General features: G+C 39.3%; 1 protein-coding gene across 3 annotated transcripts in view; it reads right to left on the bottom strand.

Moving 5' to 3' along the window:
* Nucleotides 1–21694, bottom strand: part of Slk (STE20 like kinase) — a 57125-nt gene that overhangs the window by 34124 nt on the left and 1307 nt on the right. For all 3 annotated transcript variants that reach the window (XM_028874657.2, XM_028874656.2, XM_028874658.2), the window contains exon 2: nucleotides 506–670. In XM_028874657.2, coding sequence (XP_028730490.1) covers nucleotides 506–670 — 165 coding nt within the window. The remainder of the gene's footprint in view (nucleotides 1–505; nucleotides 671–21694) is intronic.

Consider the following 21694-nt stretch of genomic DNA (forward strand, 5'->3'; position numbering starts at 1 on the left):
TTTATAAAAACTTTGGGATAAAAATTATAAATAACATAGAAAAACAAAGAGGGGGGAAGGGAGGGAGGGAGGAAGGAAGGAGAGAAGAAAGGAAAGAAAGGAAAGGGAAGGAAGGAAGGAAGGTAGGGAGGTAGGTAGGGAGGGAGGGAGGGAGGGAGGGAGGGAGGGAAAGGAAGAGAAAAGAGAAACAATCCTTCAAAAATATTTAATACTTAAATTGAAACTACAAACACAAACGTATCTTGGAAATTTTAATACTTCTGGACAAGCTTTCCCACCTAGATCCAGTGTCAAACAATGGTAACACAATGGTAGAATCTGAAACTAAAACTGAACATTGAAACTGAGATCGTTACCTTGTTAATGACTCTCATTGGCAGGTCAACCCTCAATCAAGTAATGCAAGTAAGTAATAGAAGAGGTAGTACACAAAATGAGTGTTCACAACCTCTTTAGGACAATTAACTCCTTCCGGCTGCTCTGTAAAGGAATGGAAGTTACCTACCCAAAGATTGTTCTCATAATAGAAGGCATCTAGAAGCTTGACTATGTTCGGGTGATCACAAGATGCCAATATGTCAATCTCAACCATATAATCTTCAAGTTCTTCTTCAGATTTGGTGTCAATCACCTTTGCAGCAGCTAAAACATTGGTCTCTTTATTCTGGGCCTAAAAATGAAAGTATCAGAAATATCTGTCACACTTTAAATGCTTGCTTTTACATTTCAATTTTTTTCCTTTTTTAAGAAAATGTTTAGGTTCACAGCAACACTGAACAGCAGCACAAAGTTCCTTTGTGTCCCCCACAACCCATCTCCCAGTCTACACCTGCTCTGCTGAAGCCAATGAGCCTACATTAACATACCATTTTCACTTCTATGCACAGCTCACATTGGGGTTCAGTCTTGGTGCTTCACATTCTATGGGATCTAGCAATGCGTAATGAAATGTTGCCGCCATTTGATCATACCGGAAGGTTTTGTTGCCCTGAAAGTCCTCTGTGCTCCAGCTATTCACCTCTACCTCCCCTGACTGCTGACAACCACTCATCTTTTACTACCTCCTTGCTTTTACCTTTTCTAGAATGACATAAAGAATAATAGACTTTTCGGGTTGGCTTTTATCTAGTTTATACATATATATATTTAAAGCTCCTATAGGTCTTCTCATGGCTTGATAGCTTCTTTTTTTTTAGTGCTGGGATGTACCAGTTTGTTTACCCTTTCACCTAATTAATGACACGTGCTGCTTCCAAGTTTGGAAATTATGAATTACCATGTGGGTGAAGGTTTCAGTATGGATAGTTTTCAACTTATTGAGTAAATACCAAACAACATAGCTGCTGGAACATACAGTGGGCTTAGTTTTGTAGAAAACTGCCACACTGAATTCCAAAGTGGCTGTGTCATTTTGCATCCCTACTAACGATGAATGAGAATACTGCTCCATATCCCAATGGTGTCTGCGTAATCACTAACAGTCTTATGGGTATGTTTCAAATCATAATTCCCTACAGACATATATGGGACATCTTTTAAGTGCTTACTTGTTCTCTGTATATCCTCTTTGGTGAGGTTGCTGTTCATGTTTTTTTTTTTTTTTTAATTTCTAATTATTGAGTTTTAAGAGTTTTCAAACCTTTAGTTGATGTCTTCTGCAAATATTTTCTCCCAGCCTGTGGTTTCTCATTCTCTTACACACTGTTTTTAAAAGGTAACTTAAACATAAATATTAATTATGCAGGCTGGGTAAGGTAGTTCTCACCTGCAATTCTAGCACTTGGGAGGCAGAGATAGGAGAATCAACACTAGTTTGAGGCCAGTTCAGTCTACACAGTGTATTCCAAGCCAGCCACAGCTACAAAGCAAGATCCTGTCTCACACAAATAAATGAATCCCACTTGCCATGCAAAGGGCTAAGTGCTTTACAGGCCAGGAGGTCGGCGCTCACTGCCCTAGCGGCTCCACTGCCAGGGGCTCACATTCCGCTGCTGCCACTTCCAAGCTGTTTTGCTTACAGCAACTTTTTAAAAATTCCTGTTTTAGTTCCATCACCAGTAAAATTTACCTACACTTTGCAGGTTCGGGAGAACAAGATAATACATATTAACCATGCTTAAAATACATACAAGCATTTAATATATCTGACGCACATAGTAAGAATTCAAAAGTATTAGCTATAATTATTACTACTGTTATGTAATCCTTAGAACACCAGATATCTTATTACCCCCACTTCAAAGGAGAATATAAACAAACAGGCATGGTAGTTTAAATGAAAATGGCCCCCACAGGTTCACAGGGAGTGGCACCGTTAGGTGGTGAGGTTTGCTGAAGGAAGTGTGTCACTGGGGGTCAGCTTTAAGGTTTCAAATGCCCAAGCCAGGCCCAGTGCGGCTCTCTTCCGGATGCCTATGGATCCACATGTAGGACTCTCAGCTTTCTCTCCAGCACCATGTCTGCCTGCATGCCACCATGCTTCCCGCCATGACGATAATGGACTAAACCTCTGAACCTGTAAGCCAGCCCTAATTAAAAGTTTTCCTTATTAAGAGTTACCCTGGCCACGGTGTCCCCTCACGGCAATAGAAACCCTAACACAAGAGGTAACAAGCTTCCCCAGATCTTGCAGCTTAGTAAGAGGCAGAAGTAGAATTTAGATCCAGATGTTTCCAAGCCCATTTTTCACATTAATCATTATTATCTAAGAGTACTCCAAATATATCATTCTGATACAAGGGTTACTTTCAACAAAAGGCCTTGAAAAACACATGCAAAAAGACAATTCTCACAGCTCCCATTCCTGAAAACAAGAATTTTTACAAGTAAATTTTTTAAGTCAAGCAAGAAAGATGCCATTTCTCAGTACAGCAAAAGAAACATCTTCATTTTTTTCTTCTTTTTAAAAAAGATGTATCGTTTTTACTTGCATGCCTGTATGAGTTTATATGCACTACATGTGTGCAGGAAGCCAGAAGAGGACACTGGATTCTCTGGAGCTGAAGTTACATGTGGTTGTGAGCCATCATGCGGATGCTGGGAACTGAACCTGCATCTCCTAATAAGAGCAATAAACCCACCGGAGCGCTGGGAGTCTAATTAGTGAGAAAGAGGAGGGTTTATATGAGCGAGAATTGTTGAAACCAAGGTTGGATAAAGCACAGGGACAAATAACCAAATGAATGGAAACACATGAACTATGAACCAAAGGCTGAGGGGCCCCCAACTGGATCAGGCCCTCTGAATAGGTGAGAGAGTCGATTGGCTTGATCTGTTTGGGAGGCATCTAGGCAGTGGTACCAGGTCCTGGGCTCATTGCATGAGTTAGCTGTTTGAAACCTGGGACTTATGCAGGGACGCTTGGCTCAATCTGGGAGGAGGGGACTGGACCTGCATGGACTGAGTCTATCAGGTTGATCCCAGTCCTCGGGGGAGACCTTGATCTGGAGGAGGTGGGAATGGGGGGTGGGCTTGGGGGAAGGGGAGGGGGGCAGGAAGGGAGAGAACAAGGGAATCTGTGGCTATTATGTAGAACTGAATAGTATTGTAAAATAAATAAATAAATAAAAGAGCAATAAACCCTTTTAACCACTAAGCCATTTCTCTAGACCCAAAGAACATTCTTAACAGAAGCTATAGCCCAGAGAATCCAACAGATAGACCCTGTTCAAAAAAACACTTTTTTCTTTGTAATCTTCGTGCATCATTTGTCTAGCTTTCCACAACTGCCTTTGTTCAACCTAAGATCCAAACAAAGCATATCTATGTTATTATTTCTTTGGGTCCCATGTTCTGTAAAACTTCTGTGACCTTTGTATGCTTTTCTCCTAATAATCCATCTTAGATCAATTTGATTCTCAAGTCCAATCAGGACCCTGAAAGAAGAGTACAGGTTAAGTTCCAAATCCTTTTGGTTGTCTATATTTCCACCTATTTTTTTTCCTTGTCCCATTTTGCTGTTTTCCATTTTTTACCCCTGTGGCTGAATAATTTCTCACCTACAACATTTATAAATTAAAGGTTTTGACTAAGTAGTAGGACAAAATCTGGGTTTGTTGTTGTTGTTTGGTTGGTTGGTTTTGGTTTTCTGAGACAGGGTTTCTTTGTGTAGCTTTGGAGCCTGTCCTGGATCTCAATCTGTTAACTAGGCTGACCTTGAACTCACAGAGATCTGCCTGCCTCTGCCTCCCGAGTCCTGGGATTAAAGGAGCGTGCCACCACCACCCAGCTTACATTTTATTTATTTTGTTGTGTGTGAACACTGACCAAGGCACACTTTTTTTTAAATTAATAAATTTTCTACTCACCCTACATACCACCCACAGATCCCACCTCATCCCTCCCAAGCCACCCCCAATACCCACATACTCCAAATCAAGGTCTCCCATGGGGAGTCAGCAGAGCCCAGCACACCTAGCCAAGGTAGGTCCAAGCCCCTCCCCACCGCACCAAGGCTGCACAAGGTGGCACAGCCCAGGCACCGGGCTTCCAAAAGCCTGCCCATGCACTAGGAATGAATCCCAACCCCCCTGCCATGGTGTCCCCCAAAAAGTTCGAGCTAAACAGTTGTCGCCCATATCCAGAGGGCCTAGTCTGGTCCCATGGGGGTTCCACAGCAAGGCACACATTTGGAAGTCAGTCCTCTCCTGGCATGTAGGTCTCCGGAACTGAACTTGGGTCACCAGGTTTTGTGCAAAGTGTCTAATCTTGGGGTTCACCCACCCCCAAGATCACTTTTTTAAAGGTTAGGAATCAGACCTTAAAATACTAATTAGTTTGTTTTTATAAGATGTTTTAATATTATGTGTTATTTTAACAAAACTGCATTATTACCTTTAAAGCAACAGAGTGATGAGCTTTTAAAACTACTAAAAATCATTTCTTGGCCTCTCAGCTAAGACCAAGTGCAAACACTAGTACTAACAGATGTGTGTGAATAAACAGAGGTTCGAATCCTGCAAGTCGGCGTGGTGGCGAGTGCCTTTAAGCCCAACAGCACTTTGGAGGCAGAGGCAAGTACAGTTCTGTGAATTCAAGGCCAGCCTGACCTACACAGTTCCAGGACAGCCAGGAGAATATAGTGAGATGATATCTCAAAAACAAAAAAACAAAAAAATCCTACTTTTTACAATTTATCTTAAGAATCATCAGAACATAATTTCAAGCCAGGAGGTAGTGGCACAAGCCTTTAAGCCTTTAATCCCAGTACTCATGGAGGCAGAGGCAGGCAGATCTCTATGAGTTCAAGGGCAGCCTGGTCTACAAAGTGAGTTCCAGGACAGCCAGGGCTACACACAGAGAAACCCTCTCAAAAAACTGAAAACAAACAAACAAACAAACAAAAAACAACAACAACACAATTTCATACAATAAATATCCATACATAAAAATAGTATCAAAGCATTATTTACAATGATGCTAGAAAACTGATTAGCCTAACAAGAACTCCTTTAAATCACACAGTACAGTTCTAAAATGAAAACTCAGTCACTAAGATTGACCAATCAATTAACATTTCTTAAATGAAATGGTAGCCATAACACGTGACTGAGTGGGAAAAAAAAAACTGCCTAAGTATATAATGTTCCCACATGGAAGCTACGCACACCTGCAGACAGATCACAGACATACACACTGATGACTTCACAGTGAGGATGGAGGTTCCTGACTTTGGTATTCATTACAGTACTTGAATTCTCTTAAATAGACATGCATTCTTTCTACTAAAAACAAAATCAGTACACTGGAGATTTCTCAGGGAAGGTAAAAGAAAATAAAGAAGGCATCGGCTTCCACATGGGAATTTCCCAAGTAGATTATTGCTAAGTTGTATTTCCTTTTGGAAAAAACAGAACTACTACTAAGGTTTAGGGTTCAGAGAATATGTTTTAGATAAAAAGATTGCTACACAGGTCAGCATTACTACTCTGCCACTCTAGACAGATACCATAATCCATCAAACTTTAACCAATCTAGAATTCCTCTTAAGATGTATTATTATTGGAAAAAAAATAAAGCTGAGTATACTAGTGCATGCCTGTATTCCCAGCACTTGGGGAGCTGAGGCAGGAGGATTCTTCCAAGTTGGTGGCCAGCATGAGCTACATAGTGAGTGACAACCCAAACTACACCCTATCTCAAAAGTAAAAGCCAAATAAAAAAGATGTGCCATTATTTTCTGGACCAAAGAAGAAAATACTAATTAAAATTTTGCCAAGAATCCAGAAATTTCGTCCAAATTACTACTGTATATCTATTATCCCTATGAATATATGAAATTTTAAATTTGACTCCTCTGAATTACATTCACTGACCATTATCTGATGTTTGTATTTTCCCTATGCTACCATCCTCTGAACATTAAAAGCTTTAGTAATGAAGAATTTTGGTCAGTTGGCTGGCTGGCTGGGTGAGTGATTGGTTAGCTTTGTGATGGGATCTTGCTGCAGTATTCTAGACTAGCCTCAAACCAGGGTTCCTCCTGCCTCCTCCATCTTTGGTATGTTGACAACACCACACTGAGTGAGGTCCAGCATCTCTTAAACAAGTACTCCAAAATGCTCTCCAAGATCTGGAAGATAATGACTCCCACTTTGCAGGTGATAATGCTGATGCCCTCTTGAACTTTCCACATAAAAGTCTTAATTATGTAGGACTCACACTGCCTCTTCATAAGATCCTTAAAATAGTTTAGGGGCTGAGATACCAAGGAATTGTAATTGTATGACACTAAGGACACATGTAAATTTGTGATTCGGGAATGGCTACATGGTGACAAAGACCTAGCCCACAGCCATTATAAAACAGCATTGGCAAAAACACCTCCTACTTCACCAATTTCAGAGTTGTTTGGGAGGGAGGGAGGGAGGGAGGGAGGGAGGGAGGGAGGGGAGGGGAGAGGGGAGAGGGAGGGGAGGGGGAGGGGGAGGGGGGAGAGAAAGACAGAGAGAGAGAGAAACTGAAATGCTGTGGGATGTTCTATATGTCCTGTGGGAGCCCATTCTCGGGTTCCTAGTGGCTTGACCCAGCAGGTCCACATAGAGGATGATTAGGACCACGGGCCTGAGTGCAGGTGTCTGAGATGGTCTGCACTTGGCTGTGCTGGGAGATGGTCTGTATGGCAAATGTGTTGCTCTGATTGGTCAATAAATAAAACCTGATTGGCCCGTGGCTAGGCAGGAAGTATAGGCGGGACTAACAGAGAGGAGAAAAAAAAGAACAGGAAGGCAGAAGGAGACACTGCCAGCCGCCGCCATGACAAGCAAAATATAAAGACGCCCATAAGCCACGAGCCACGTGGCAAGGTATAGATTTATGAAAGTGGATTAATTTAAGCTATAAGAACAGTTAGCAAGAAGCCAGCCATGGCCATACAGTTTGTAAGCAATATAAGTCTCTGTGTTTACTTGGTTGGGTCTGAGCAGCTGTGGGACTGGAGGGTGATAGAGATTTGTCCTGACTGTGGGCAAGGCAGGAAAACTCCAGCTACACTGAGACTTACTACAACTGGTAAGACACAGCATTAAGTTTGTCCCCCTTAAAAAGGTACTACAGCTGAGTCAGAAATTAAAAATTACTTTCCTCTGGGGCAGACAAAAATCAACCAGGGAGAGATTAGCTCTTCTCCTACCATTTTACTGTAACACTGCAGGAAGAACAGACCTGAGCCAGCTTGTCCTGAGAGAGCACTGTAAAGTGTTAGCCCTAGTAAACAGAATGGAGAAAAGAAACTGACATTATTAGGTAATCCCTAAAATTCCTTACTGTAACAAATTCTTTTTTTTTTTTTTTTTTGGGTTTTCGAGACAGGGTTTCTCTGTGTAGATTTGCGCCTTTTCCTGGAACTCACTTGGTAGCCCAGGCTGGCCTCGAACTCACAGAGATCCGCCTGCCTCTGCCTCCCGAGTGCTGGGATTAAAGGCGTGCGCCACCACCGCCCGGCACAAATTCTTATACTCCATTGCCCTAGATATAATGATTGAACCAACAATGCTATCTTTCTGCTTCATGTAACAAATAAAAGTTACATTAGTGTATCTAAGAGCTAAAAGTGTAGTTCTGTGCACTGCATGCTTAGTACCTGAAAGGCCCTAGCTCCAATTCCTGGAGCAAAAAGAAAAAAAAAGAAAGAAAGGGGGGAAAGTGCTAGGCTTCTTATTTACTACCTTAAAATAATTTAATCACTCATTAGAATCTGGTTCCAGAGAGCTCTAAAACACCCAAGCCGAAATAAGCACTAATAAATACCATGACTCTAAAAAGTCATCTACACAATAACCAAAAGCATGAAAACTGATAATTTGAAGTTTTAAGGTATTTTTAGTTAGTTTTGTCTTGTCTTGTTTAATAAAGAGCTTGGGATTGAACCGACAGCCTCGCAAAAGCTAAACACATGTTCTATCTGCCCAACATAAAGATTTCATGAGATAACTAAGCAAATGTTAATAAAAAGTAAGTTAACAAGTAATAAAAATTAATTTAAAATGTGACTTCCTTTGATAAAAGGTTTCAAGGATCAACCATGGACATTCAAACTTGTATTTTTATTTTTGTAACGTATCAATATAGCATGGCTATTTTACATAAACAAATAGAGGATCATGGGAAAGCATAACTTACCCGAGTTCTCTACTGATTTTATGTTCTAAATGAAGGAGGGTAAAAACTAAACTCTCCTACACTATTGTTTTAACAGTTACTACACTTCCTGGATGGTGAGAAAATTTTCTTAAATCCTATTTTCTTTCTACAGTTCTACATTTCTGAGACTACATAATATTTTTATAACAAGCAGATTTTAATAATCTCAGCTAGAAATTAAAAGACCTAAGAAAGGAGAAAAGAAATTATAAAGATCTACAACAAAAATCAAGTTGATTCCAGTCCCACAAAGGTAGCAATCAAAAAGGTTAAACCCCATACAGGATAAAAATGAATGAAATCGTAAAACAGTAAGATTAGAAAGAGAAAGACGGGGGCTGGAGAGATGGCTCAGAGGTTAAGAGCACTGCTTGTTCTTCCAAAGGTCCTGAGCTCAATTCCCAGCAACCACATGGTGGCTCACAACCATCTGTAATGAAATCTGGTGCCCTCTTCTGGTATGCAGGGATATGTGCAGACAGAATACTGTATACATAATAAATAAATAAATCTTGAAAGAAAGAAAGAAAGAGAGAGAGAGAGAGAGAGAGAGAGAGAGAGAGAGAGAAAGAAAGAAAGAAAGAAAGAAAGAAAGAAAGAAAGAAAGAAAGAAAGAAAGAAAGAAAGAAAGAAAGAAAGAAAGAAAGAAAGGAAGGAAAGAGAAAGACACACTCGGTCTCTTCACTAATCCTAATACTGGTCCTGTTAATTTGGCTGCTTCTGGTTCTGGGGGTTGAAAGGCAAAGGTTTCATTCTACCACCCAAACAAGGAGTAAGACCCCAACTGTCCAGAGCATAAGGACAATTAAAATGTCTACCGATTCTCAGATTACATCACTGTCCCACTTACTTCACAGACTGCTGACTCTGAATGACCTGAACATGCTAAAAGCAACACTGAGAGCTATAAAGTGGAAAACTGAGACTACATAGAGTTTCAAGATATATATTTAACAAAACAAACGTAAACTACCTTCTAGAATTAATTCAAGAAATGTAAATGCTTTTAGATTTTAAGGATCTTCGTTGCATTTACAATTGCATCGCAAATAATAAAACATTTTAATAAAGAAGACAGAAAGTGAAAACAACCAAACAGTACTGAAAAGAAATGAAGACATTAAAAAAAAAGGAAACACATTGTATGTTCATGGATTAGACAGAATTGTTAAAATGTTAATATTGCCCATAGCAATCTATACATTCAATGTAAATTCTAACAAAACCTCAAGGTTTTTTCAGAAATAAAAAGGCCATCCTAAAATATAAAATTTCAAATAACTCTAAATAGCTAAAATCTTTAAAAAGAACAAACTTCAAGAATTCATAATTCTTTATTTCAAAATTTACTACAAAACTGTAGTAATCAAAATAGTGTAGCAGGGCATAAAGACAGATACTGATCAATGGCGTGTGTGGTCATGATCTTCAACAAGGATGTCAACAGGACAGACAACTGTTTCTATAAATCATGCTAGGAAAATTAGTATCCATGTGCAAAAGAATTGTTGGTACCTTATCCAGTATCACATACAAAAATTAATTCAAAACATAAAAATATAAGGCCTAAAACTATAAGAATACACTAAGGAGCCAAAGAGATAGCTCAACATGTAAAGACGCCTGCTACCAAGACTACCTGGGTCTGACCCCTGGACCTACCTAGGAGAAAGAGACTCCATTCCTACAAGCAGTCCTGAGCCCACATGTGCCACAGCACGTATGTCCACACATGCACATGCATACAAAATAAATAAAATGTAATTGTTCTTAAGAATACATGAGGCAAAATGCTTAATATCTGAAGATCATTCCTTGGCTGTGACATTGACTGCCCAGTAGTTAAGAACACATACTGCTAACTAAAATCTTTTCAAACAAAAATATAATTCAAAATGAGCAAATGAGGAACTAGGAAATGGTTCAGTCAGTATAGTGTTTGCCATGCAAGGACGAGGACCTGTATTCAGATCCCCAGCACCCATATAATCTGTAACTGCAGACCTGTAACTACAGTGCTGGAGAGGTAGAGACAGGAGGGTCCCATACACAATAAGATCCATGCCAGACCGAGCTATGTAGCAAGATCCTGTCTCAAAATCCACCCCACACCACCCCCGCAAAAAAAAAAAAAAAAAAAAAAAAAAAAAAAAAAAAAAAAAAAAACCACCTCTGGGTCCAATACTGAAAGGGGGTGGTGGTAACTATTATATATATTTTTTACCACAAAGAAAAAAAGCTGAGCATGATGGTTCATAACAATGACAGCACTGGAGAGGCTAAAACACAAAGACCTCAATTTCAAAATCAGTGTGGGCTACTTCACAAGAACCTGTCTCGGAAAAAAAATCTTGAAAATGAAATAATGTATACAACCTTTCTAAAGTATTTTCATAGTAAGCATTAATAATCACTTTATCCTAAAACTTTTCTCTTTCTAGGAGTTTATCAGAAAGAAAGAATGTGAAAGAAATGTACCTCGTGCAAACAGATATGTGATACATGATTAACGCAATGTGAAAAAAGGAGAGGCTGGTCTGTGATAACATGTGGATCTCCACAGAAAAAAGTAAAGCTGAATCCCCACCTCACACTAGAAACAAAAATCAATACACTTAATCATACACCTAATGGAGAAGACAGCACTACCAACTTGAAGAAAATAACAAAAGAACATCTTCACTGCATTAGGTTGGCAGGAATTTCTCCATACAGAAGCATTCAGTGTGTAGAAGAAAAGTTAACAGATTGAACGTTAAAAATGTAAATATCTATTTTAAAAAAGACATGATACAGAGAATAGACAAACCACAGAGGCAAAGAAAATGTGTGGACCATATATAACAAAGGACCAGTATCCGATGACTCCCATAAACCTATGAGAAATAGAAAGAACTCAGAAGACCTTACAAGCACTTCCGAGAAGAATGGAAACAGCCAATCAACATAAGAAAAGGAGTTGGTCTCACTGATAAGGAAAAATTACTTCACAGCCGTCAAGTCACAGACTAGAAAACAGGGCTAATAAATCTAAAGGGTCTTTGAAGACAACTTAAAGATACAAAATTAGATACTGTCTATTACTTTTTGGCTATTCTTATGAAATTTTGGCAGGATATTCTGAAATAAATTAGTATTATTAGTCAATGAATACTCATAAACTATAGTCAGACCTTTAAAATTTTAAATCACTTTATAAATCTCACACTATACAAAACATCAACAGGAAATTTACAAGTAAAATTAAAATAAGCTATATTGGTTTCTAGTAATTTCTTTAAAATTGTAAAAATGACAACATACAAAGAGAAATGAAATGTATTGTCCACATTTTTCAAGCCATAAAATGAGAGAGAGAGAAAAAGAGAGACAGAGAGACAGAGAGAGAGAGAGAGACAGAGAGAGAGACAGAGACAGAGAGAGAGAGAAAGAGAGAGAGAGAGAGAGAGAAGGAGTTAGGGAGAAAGGGAAGGCCAGAGGAAGAGAAGATGGAAGGATGAGAAGAGAGGGAAGACAGATTCAAATATTTTTCTACAAAAAAAGCATTCTTACTAATATTCCCCCACTAATTTATAGGAAGACATGCCATGGGATATCTGTAAACTGTGTGAGGATGTATTGCTGTGACTGGTGTAATAAGAAGCTGAATGGCCAATAGCTAGACAGGAGAGATAGGCAGGACTTCCAGGCAGAGAGAGTCAGAGGAGATAACTGAGGCACGCAGGAGGAATGAGATGGACATATAGGATGGAAGATGTAAAAGCCATGTGGTAGAACACAGATTAATAAAAATATGGGTTAATTTGTAACCAGAGGCTTTTCTCTGTCCCTCCCCGCCCGGCAGCTGTTTCCAAATAATCACTCAGAGGCGTATATTAATTATAAATGCTTGGCAGATGGCTCAGGCTTATTACTAGCTAGCTCTTACATTTAAATTAACCCATTTCTATTAATCTAGGCATCACCACATGGCTCGTGGCTTACCAATTCTGAGATCTTGTTCCTTTGGGCAACTGGATCGAATCTGCCCGACTCCGCCCTCCTTCTCCCTCTAGCTCCCTCCATACGGCTTTCCCGCCTAGCCTTATTCTGCCTGGTTATAGACCAAATCAGCTTTATTTATCAACCAATGAAAGCAACACATATTCACAGCATACAGAAAGACCATCCCACAGCATCAAGTTATAAGAGCTAGTGGAACAAGCCTAAGCTAAGGCTGAACTTTCATAATTAATAAGTCTTCATGTCATTATTTGCAGGCTAGTGAAGATAAAGCACATTACAAAGACGTGTGACCCAATACAAGTATAAACTGGCAAAGCTGACTATCTTATAGATTAAAAGAAAAAAGGCCAATATGTTTTACGCCCTGTATGTGCATTGAGTAATTAATTATATCCATATAGAAAAGCAGAAAGCTAACAAGAAAATGGAGGGGTAGAAAGCAAGTTGTCCTGCTTCTGACATTTTTCTTTTCATAATCTTAAGATGAATTATTAACTTAAAATCTTCTAAAATAGAGCTTTAGGAAAGAAAATAAATTCAGCAGAGTTCAGATTAGTATCAATCATTAAAAATCTGTTTTGAAGCTAGGGGGTGGTAGCCCACACCTTTAATCCCAGCACTCAGGAGGCAGAGACAAGCAGCTCTGAGTTTAAGGCCAGCCTGGTACAGAGTGAGTTCCAAGACAGCCATAGCTACACAGAAACACCTGGGGGGGGGGGCAGTTCTGAAATTTAAAAAAAAAAAAAAACTTGCCACTCCCACTCTCATTTTAGAATATAACAGCACCAATTCTTATAATGAAGATGCAACATTATATAGTAACAGCAGCATCTTACATCTTACATCCATGGACCTTGGCAAAAAGAAATTATTTCTCTTACTGACTTGTGAAAAGAGCTGGGTAAGGGATTGTGTGTGTGTGTGTGTGTGTGTGTGAGAGAGAGAGAGAGAGAGAGAGAGACAGAGAGAGACAGAGACAGAAGACAGAGAGACAGACAGAGAGAGACACACACATTTAAGTATATACATGAATACATGTGTCTGTGGGTGGAGACACGCAGACAATCTCACTGCTGTCCCTCAGGCACTGGTGAACTTGTTTTTTGAGACAGGGTCTCTCACTGGCCTGGATTCACCAATTAGCTAGGACAGCTGGCCAAGGATCTGTCCATCTGCTCCTTTCCAGCACTGGGATCACAAGTGTGCCCAGCTGTGACACGGGTTCTCAGAGACTGTACTCCGGCCCTCACCAGCACTTTACTGTGTGAATTATCACCCCAGCGTAAGGACACAGGACTCCCTGGGAAAACCTGAACATAGCCTCCAAACTTCATATGCTGGAAACTTCATCCCCAAATTTATACATTTATGGTAACTGGAGGTGGGACTTTAGGGAGACAACAGGATCATGAAGGCTCTGCCACAGCTAAGCTTCAGATCATTTTGTCAAGTCCAAGAAGTTCCCTTGCACACACTTTGCAGTCAATACCTGCTTCCATAACCAGAGTACATTGATGGGTTAATGAATTACTGGAGAAATAGTTGGGCTATTAGGCAAATCTTGACATATTTACTGTCTCCATGTGATGGTTCTTGCCATAAAAGAAGGCCTTCACCAGATGTTGAGCAGATGTGCCAAGCTCTTGGATGATCCTAACTCCAAGATCACAAGCCAAATAAGCTTCCACTCTTTATACTCCTCAGTCCATGATGTTCAGTTATATAATCAAAAAATTTACTAAAATACTTCAATGTCCTCCTGGTGGGCATAACTACTTAAAAGCCAGAAAATCCATTCCCAGGTACACATCCAACACAAATGAAGGTATGCACCAAAAAAAAAAAAAAAAAAAAAAAAATTCAAGAATACTGATGATGCCAGGATAGAGGGCATAAACCTGCACTCTCAACACTCGAGAATCAAAGGCAGGAAGACCACAAAATCAAGGGCAACCTGGCTTAAAAGTTCTATACTTGGGCTGGAGAGATGGCTCAGAGGTTAAGAGCACTGACTGCTCATCCAGAGGTCCTGAGTTCAATTCCCAGCAACGACATGGAGGCTCACAACCATCTGTAATGAGATCTGGTGCTCTCTTCTGTATACATAATAAATAATCTTTAAAAAAAAAAGTTCTATACTAGTCTGGACTATATCTGGGGAGATAGTTCAGTGGTTAAAAAGCTTACTAGGAGCATAGAGATATGAGTTCAAATCCCCAAAACACCATGTGAATTCCATGCAGGCATGTGACCTACCTGTAATTCCAGCTCTAGGAAAGGGTGGACAAGACCCTTGGAGCAAGCTGGCTAGCCAGACGAACTCAACCAGCAAGCTCTGAGTTCAACTGAGAAATCTGACTTTGCCTCAATGAATAAGATAGAGTGCAATCAAGCCTTGAGTTTCCGCACACTTGTACACTCACACCCCAACACAGAAGTGCCCACACACAGGCATAATTGCATACATACACACACAAACACATATACATGAGAAAAAACATATATACATGGATTAATCTTACTATTAATACACAAAAAGTAAAGGCAATCTAAATGACTACCAACAAAAGAATAAATTGTAAACTGTAGCATTTCAAAAATTTTAATACTATAGAAAAAAATCAAATGACTACATGAGACATCAATGAGCCTCATTATACCAAAAATATAAACGTACAGAAAAGAATACATTTATATCAAGCCCAAAACATAGCAACAAGAATTGTAAGAGTACATATAAGGTAGAGCAGTTTTCTCTAGAAAATCAGAGGGAAAGAAAGAGCGTGTGTGTCAGGGCTTGTTTACTAAGTGTAACTTACAGGTTTCTAACCAGTCAGATGTCTCAGCAGGTAGAGGCACGGGAGGGCAGGCCTGACAACCAGAGTTTGATCCCAGGGAGGATCAACGCCTGAGAGTTGACATCTGACCTCCACACCGTCCTGTGGCATGAGGACCTGCACACACACACACACACACACACACCACACACACACACACCACCACCACCACCACCACCACCACCACCACCACCACCCACCCACCCCCACACACACAGACAAATTAATCAGAAAATTGATTAAAACAAAATGTACACAAGTTTTGGTGATGGTAAACAACCAGCTGCTAAAGTGGAAGGGGAAAGGAAGATGGAGGACAAGAACATGCAAAAGAGGAAGGTTAGCAGAAAGGGTCGGCCAAACCTAAGCATGTATGAAATGCCATAGGGAAACCTGCTACTTTGTAAGCTAACTGAAAAACAAAATTAAAAATAATAATAACCTCTAGAAAGCCTATGACAATAATCCCAGAACTTGGAAGAGAGGTGGGAAGATGTACTTCAAAGCCATACTGTGCTATGGCCCCCATCTTAAACAACAACCCAGGAGCTGTAGGTCTACACAAATGGCAGCCCCAGATAGTAAATACTAAAGAGACCACAGGAATAAACTAGGGGCCAACAGTTAGAACTCATGTTCTGGACTTTGTTCTAGGTATCTGTTAGACATCAACTCAACTATAAATTACTGCCAGCCACATAAATTAAAGCCTATAATCCCAGCACTCAGAGGCTAAGGAGCCTAGACTACATCACCAGTTCAGGACCAATCAGGACTATATAGCAAGACCTGTTTTAAAAAAAAGGTTAAGACATAGCTAATGGACAGCTTGATGTGTGGATCTAAATTTCAAAAACCATCTTTGAGCAGACTTAATTGCCTTAAGTGGTAATTAAAACATGGGAGAAAATAGGCTCTCATAAGCAAAGAGGAGAAGGGAACCAGGAGTGGTAGCACTTCTCAGGAGGCAGAAGCAGAAGGGTTCCTGTAAATTCAAAGCCACCCTCATCAACACAGGGAGTTCCAGGCTACCCAGAGCTACTGAGAGAAAGGAGCTGGAGCTGGAGTTTTCCTGCCTGGCCCACAGTCAGGACAAATCTCTGTCACCCGCCAGTCCCACAGCTATTCAGACCCAACCAAGTAAACACAGAGACTTATACTGCTTACAAACTGTATGGCCGTGGTAGGCCTCTTGCTAACTGTTCTTATATCTTAAATTAATCCATTTCCATAAATCTATACCTTGCCACGTGGCTTGTGGCTTACTGGCATCTTCATATGCTGCTTGTCATGGGGAGGGGGGCAGTGACTCCTTCTGCCTTCCTGTTATACTTCCTGCCTGGCCACTGGCCAATCAGGTTTTATTTATTGACCAATCAGAGCAATTTGACATACAGACCATCCCACAGAAGGAGGTGAGAGGAGGTGGGAGGAAAGAAAAAGAAAATGATACACCCAAATTCTCAGGAACTCAACACTTAAATATCCTTTAGCAAAAGAGCTAGCAAAGGAGCCTGGAAAGTAGACACAGAAGAAGCAGGAAAATCAAAGCCAACAGAAGGCTTTAGAATGGTCAAGTGTACCAAGAGCTCCTGAGAAGTCAAGTAGGATATTAAGTACCCACTAAATTTGGAGACAAAGAATCTCAAAATCATGACAAGAGCTACTGGGGGCAGGGGCAGAAACTGTCTAATAAATAATATAAGAAAATGCCATAGAAGTGAAGGACATGAGCCTCTGCACTAAGAGGACTAAGGAGAGCAGAACAGGGTGGAAGTAGAGGGTGTACACCTGCGTCACATTATCATAAAACAGTATGAAAAGAAAGGCAATCCTAAAGGCTATGAAAACAAAAGGATCACACACAATCAGGAAACAAACTGGCATCAGATTTTCAACATCAGCACCTGAAGCCAAAGGACAATGGAACTAAGTCAGAAAAATTCTCATTCTTAAAAATTCTAGGAAACGCTGTTTTGAAGTAGAATTCTACACACCATTTTCAGCACTATAAACAGAAGATACTCCAACAGGCAAAGTCTAAAAACATACCCTCCATGGATCCTTTCTCAAAAGGCCTAAAGGTTTCACACAAAATCAAGGAAGAAATCCTAAGAGCAAGGACACTTTTGAAGTAGTTTGTGCTCCCCAGACTTTTAGGAAAAAAAAAACAAAAACCAAGAACCCATTACTGAGGAAAGGCATAAACAGAGAGAAAATATATACATAGGAAAATAGGTCAACTTTCTCAACACTGATTCATAAATTCAAAAATTAAAAAATACATGCTGCAAGAATAGATCGGAGCAGACATGGATCTCTGTGAGTTCGAGCACCTGTAAAGTATCAAAAAACTACAAGAAAACTTCTCGAAAATAAAAAAAATAAAAATAAAAAAAAAATAATACAATGGTTTGTGGTTGTTTTTCTGAATTTCAATCAAGGTATTTCTAAAATATACATGCAAATGTTAAGGACCAGGAATACCCTAGATTGTTGAAAAAGCAGGAGGCAGTCTTACTGTCGGGTGACTTACTTTAATGCTTTTCTAACTAAGATAGTGGAATAGTGAGCTAGGAATAGACCAATAAAGTAAAAACTGCCAAAAAGCACAAGTTATGTAGTAGATAAAACAGTTCAGAGCAGAAAGATGGCCCTCCTTAAGAGAAAGAACCTGAATGGTTCTGGAACTTTAAGTATTCGTGGTGGGAGGAAGGGAACACAATACACGGACTGGATTCCGACCTCACATCACACACAAAAATTTAGTCTATGCAAACTGTGGACTTGCTAAAGGAAAAATTCTAAAGCTTTTGGAAGATAAAGTAGAATCTTCATGATACTGGTTTAGAAAGAATGCCTTAAAAATAAATAACATTAAAAGAAAAGAAAAAACTGGAAAATTGTACTATACTGACATGAAGTCTCTCAGTCAAGACATTATAATGAAAATAAAAAGGTAAGTCACAAAATGAGAAAATATTTACGATACCATAACCAGGAAATGGCTAAAATAAAAAAATAAAGATAAGTACACGTTTATAATATACACAAATATACTACAAATACATATACTACATATAGACAGAAAATGACATTAATAAGAAAATGAACAAGAGAATGGAACACAAATAAACTACAATAAAAATATAAAAAAGCATTTACTAATAATCAGATAGTCAAAAATTCTAACAATACTAAATGGGGACAAGAATGAAGAGCAAAGACATCTTTATACACTCTAGTATGAATATAAAATAGCTTAATTAGTTTGCCATCATCCAGTAAAATTAAAGTCATAATGCTCTAGAAACACAGCCATGCTACTCCTGAGTTAAGTCTTGGTGAACTATCCCAGCATTTTATGTCAGAGTCGAAACTAGGAACAACCCATGTGCTCACTAACAGTAAAATGGCAAATGACTGAGATACAACCTGTTGTGGGATATGTGTACACTGTGTGAATATGTGTTGCTGTGATTGGTGTAATAAAAAGCTGAATGACCAACAGCTAGGGGAGATAGGTGGGACTTCCTGGCAGAAAGAGGACGGGGAGACACCACTGAGAGGCAAAATGTGGAGGACATACAGAATGGGAGAGAAGTAAAGTCATGTGGTAGAACGTAGATTAATAAAAATATGGATTAATTTAGGAGCTAGTAGGCAAGTTTTCATAATTAATAATAAGTCTCCATGTCATTATTTGGGAGCTGGCTAGTGGGACAGAAAAAGACTCACTACAATTCTGTAATAGTATGCTATAGAGCGATGAAAATCAACTAACCACAGCAATAAGTGATAACAAAGATCACATAACTAACAATATTATTCTGAAAAGGAAGATAGAGTACACTTGATATGATTCTGTTTTTATAATGTTCAAACACATGAAACTAAACTATGTTTAGAGATGCAAAACTAAAAGCTCCACTACACAGCAAACAAAGGAGTAATTTAAGGAGAGTCTGAGGTGCAACAGAATGTCTTGACCCTGCTGCTGTCAATGTAAACCCTTTATTATCTGCTAAATACACATACATGTTTCAGTATTTCTTCAATACAAGAATTACATATTTCACTGCTTTCTAAAAGACATAGCCCTGGGGTGCAGGAGGGGGAGGACAGGGGAATCTATGGCTGATATGTAAAATTAAATTAAATTATAAAATTTTAAAAAATGTAAATATAAATAAATAAAATAAAATAAAAGACATAGTCCTGTCATCTGCCACACAGACACAGCCAGGACTCAGTTTCAACTGCTTTAACAGGTAAAACAGTTTTCCAGACATGCCACTCAATGTGTATTTTTATGTCACTATTTTTTTTGTTTCTGATAAGATAATGCAAAGGATATTACGTATCTTCATGCACATCCAACCATACTACATTAAAAGGAAAAATAACTTACACAGTGATGATTTTACAAGCACCCAGGTGACTATGTGAGAACTGTACAGATGTGGACTGTGTGGAAGGATTGCAGCTCTCTGATGCGAAGCCCATTTCAATAAACTAAGTACATAACACGATTTCCTAGTTACAACTTAGTATCTCTTTGTTTGTTTGTTTGGTTGGTTGGTTGGTTGGTTGGTTGGTTTTTCAAGACAGGGTTTCTCTGTGTAGTTTTGCGCCTTTCCTGGAACTCACTTGGTAGCCCAGGCTGGCCTCGAACTCACAGAGATCCACCTGGCTCTGCCTCCTGAGTGCTGGGATTAAAGGCGTGCGCCACCACCGCCCGGCTAACTTAACATCTTAATAGTCCTCAATTTCCATAAGCACATGGTAGCTGGAGTCAAGTTTTAAAATAGTTGTCTACTGCACACTACCACAAATATTAAGTAAGGTACGATGATAGCATTCACCCCTCAAAAAGGACTTTAGTTTCCCTCACATAAATTTACAACTTCCAGAGAATCCAGAAACATACACAACTTTTAGAAAATGAAAAATAAGACCAAAAAGTCAGATAACCTTAAATTTAAATTTTTGTTTAAAAAAAAAAACAAAAAAACAAAAAAAAACGCATGCCTGATTCCTCAAAAGTAAATGCAAAGAACTTGTGTTCTTCAGTATTATTGTAAAACATAATCTTTAAGCCCACAGGAATTATGCTTAAGCGGTTTGTAATGTTGAGCTACATGAAGTCTCAAATTTTGCAGGAAATTTCAACTAACGTTGCAATAGGATTATACATGACCCCCTGCAGAGAAAAATGGCACAATCTACCTATGCCATAGAAATAGTTTGTTATCTTCTAGGTCCCTTTTCCTCTCCCATACCACACTGTGCTTCTATGACCTCTATAGATAAAGACAGTAATTTCTATCATTTACTGAACCCCTTCTGGGTGCCTTATACTTTCTATATATTTATACTACAAGTACTGAGAAGTAGGCCTTTCAATAATGGAAGTCAGTCACTGAATACATAGGTAACTTGCCAAGGCCATAGACTGCTATATGGGAGAGCAAGAAATATTCTGGTATAGGAGGAGCCCATGCTCTTAATCCTATGCTGTTTTCTCTTTGATGAAATGTCTTCACACCATGAAAACTGCCCACTTCTTACTACAAGCTTCAGATGCTTTGTGGGTTTATCTTCGCCTCTCCTCAGCAACTGCACACTCAGAGGGACATCAGCAGATGGCAAGAGCCAAGAAACATCCAAGGGAACCTATAGCTTCACAACTAAGAAAACGAAGCTGGATGTGGTGATTATTCTGTCCATGACCACCGAGCTGGCTCTGACAGCCAGCCTTAAACAAGTCTCCCCAGAATGATTTTCCAACCACACTAAGTGCCCTTCCTACCATACACCTTACAGAGCAAGCTTTTGCTGAAACCATATTATATGCCAACTCTGAATAGCATTCATCTGAAGATAACAAAGACTATTTCATTTCAATGAACACATGAGGAAATGCAAGTGCTGAGAAACAGATTCAAATGTGAAACTTTGGACTTTAATCTTATTATATATAAATGTCAATTATAATATATGACAAGTGAAACACTCAGAGCAAAGAAAGTGTGCCTTTCAGACTGGATAAAAAATGAGGGCTGGGATTTTGACAGAATGCATTCAAGGTACACATTACAAGATAAAGTGTACTATGCTTAGAAAGTAGGGGAAACACTTTCTATCAAATAAAGTTCAAGTAAAAACACACTGCTACATAGGGAAACATAAGACCTGAGTCCAAGGTTAAA

The sequence above is a fragment of the Peromyscus leucopus genome, chromosome 1, assembly GCF_004664715.2.
Source record: "Peromyscus leucopus breed LL Stock chromosome 1, UCI_PerLeu_2.1, whole genome shotgun sequence".
Taxonomy (NCBI): Eukaryota; Metazoa; Chordata; class Mammalia; order Rodentia; family Cricetidae; genus Peromyscus; species Peromyscus leucopus.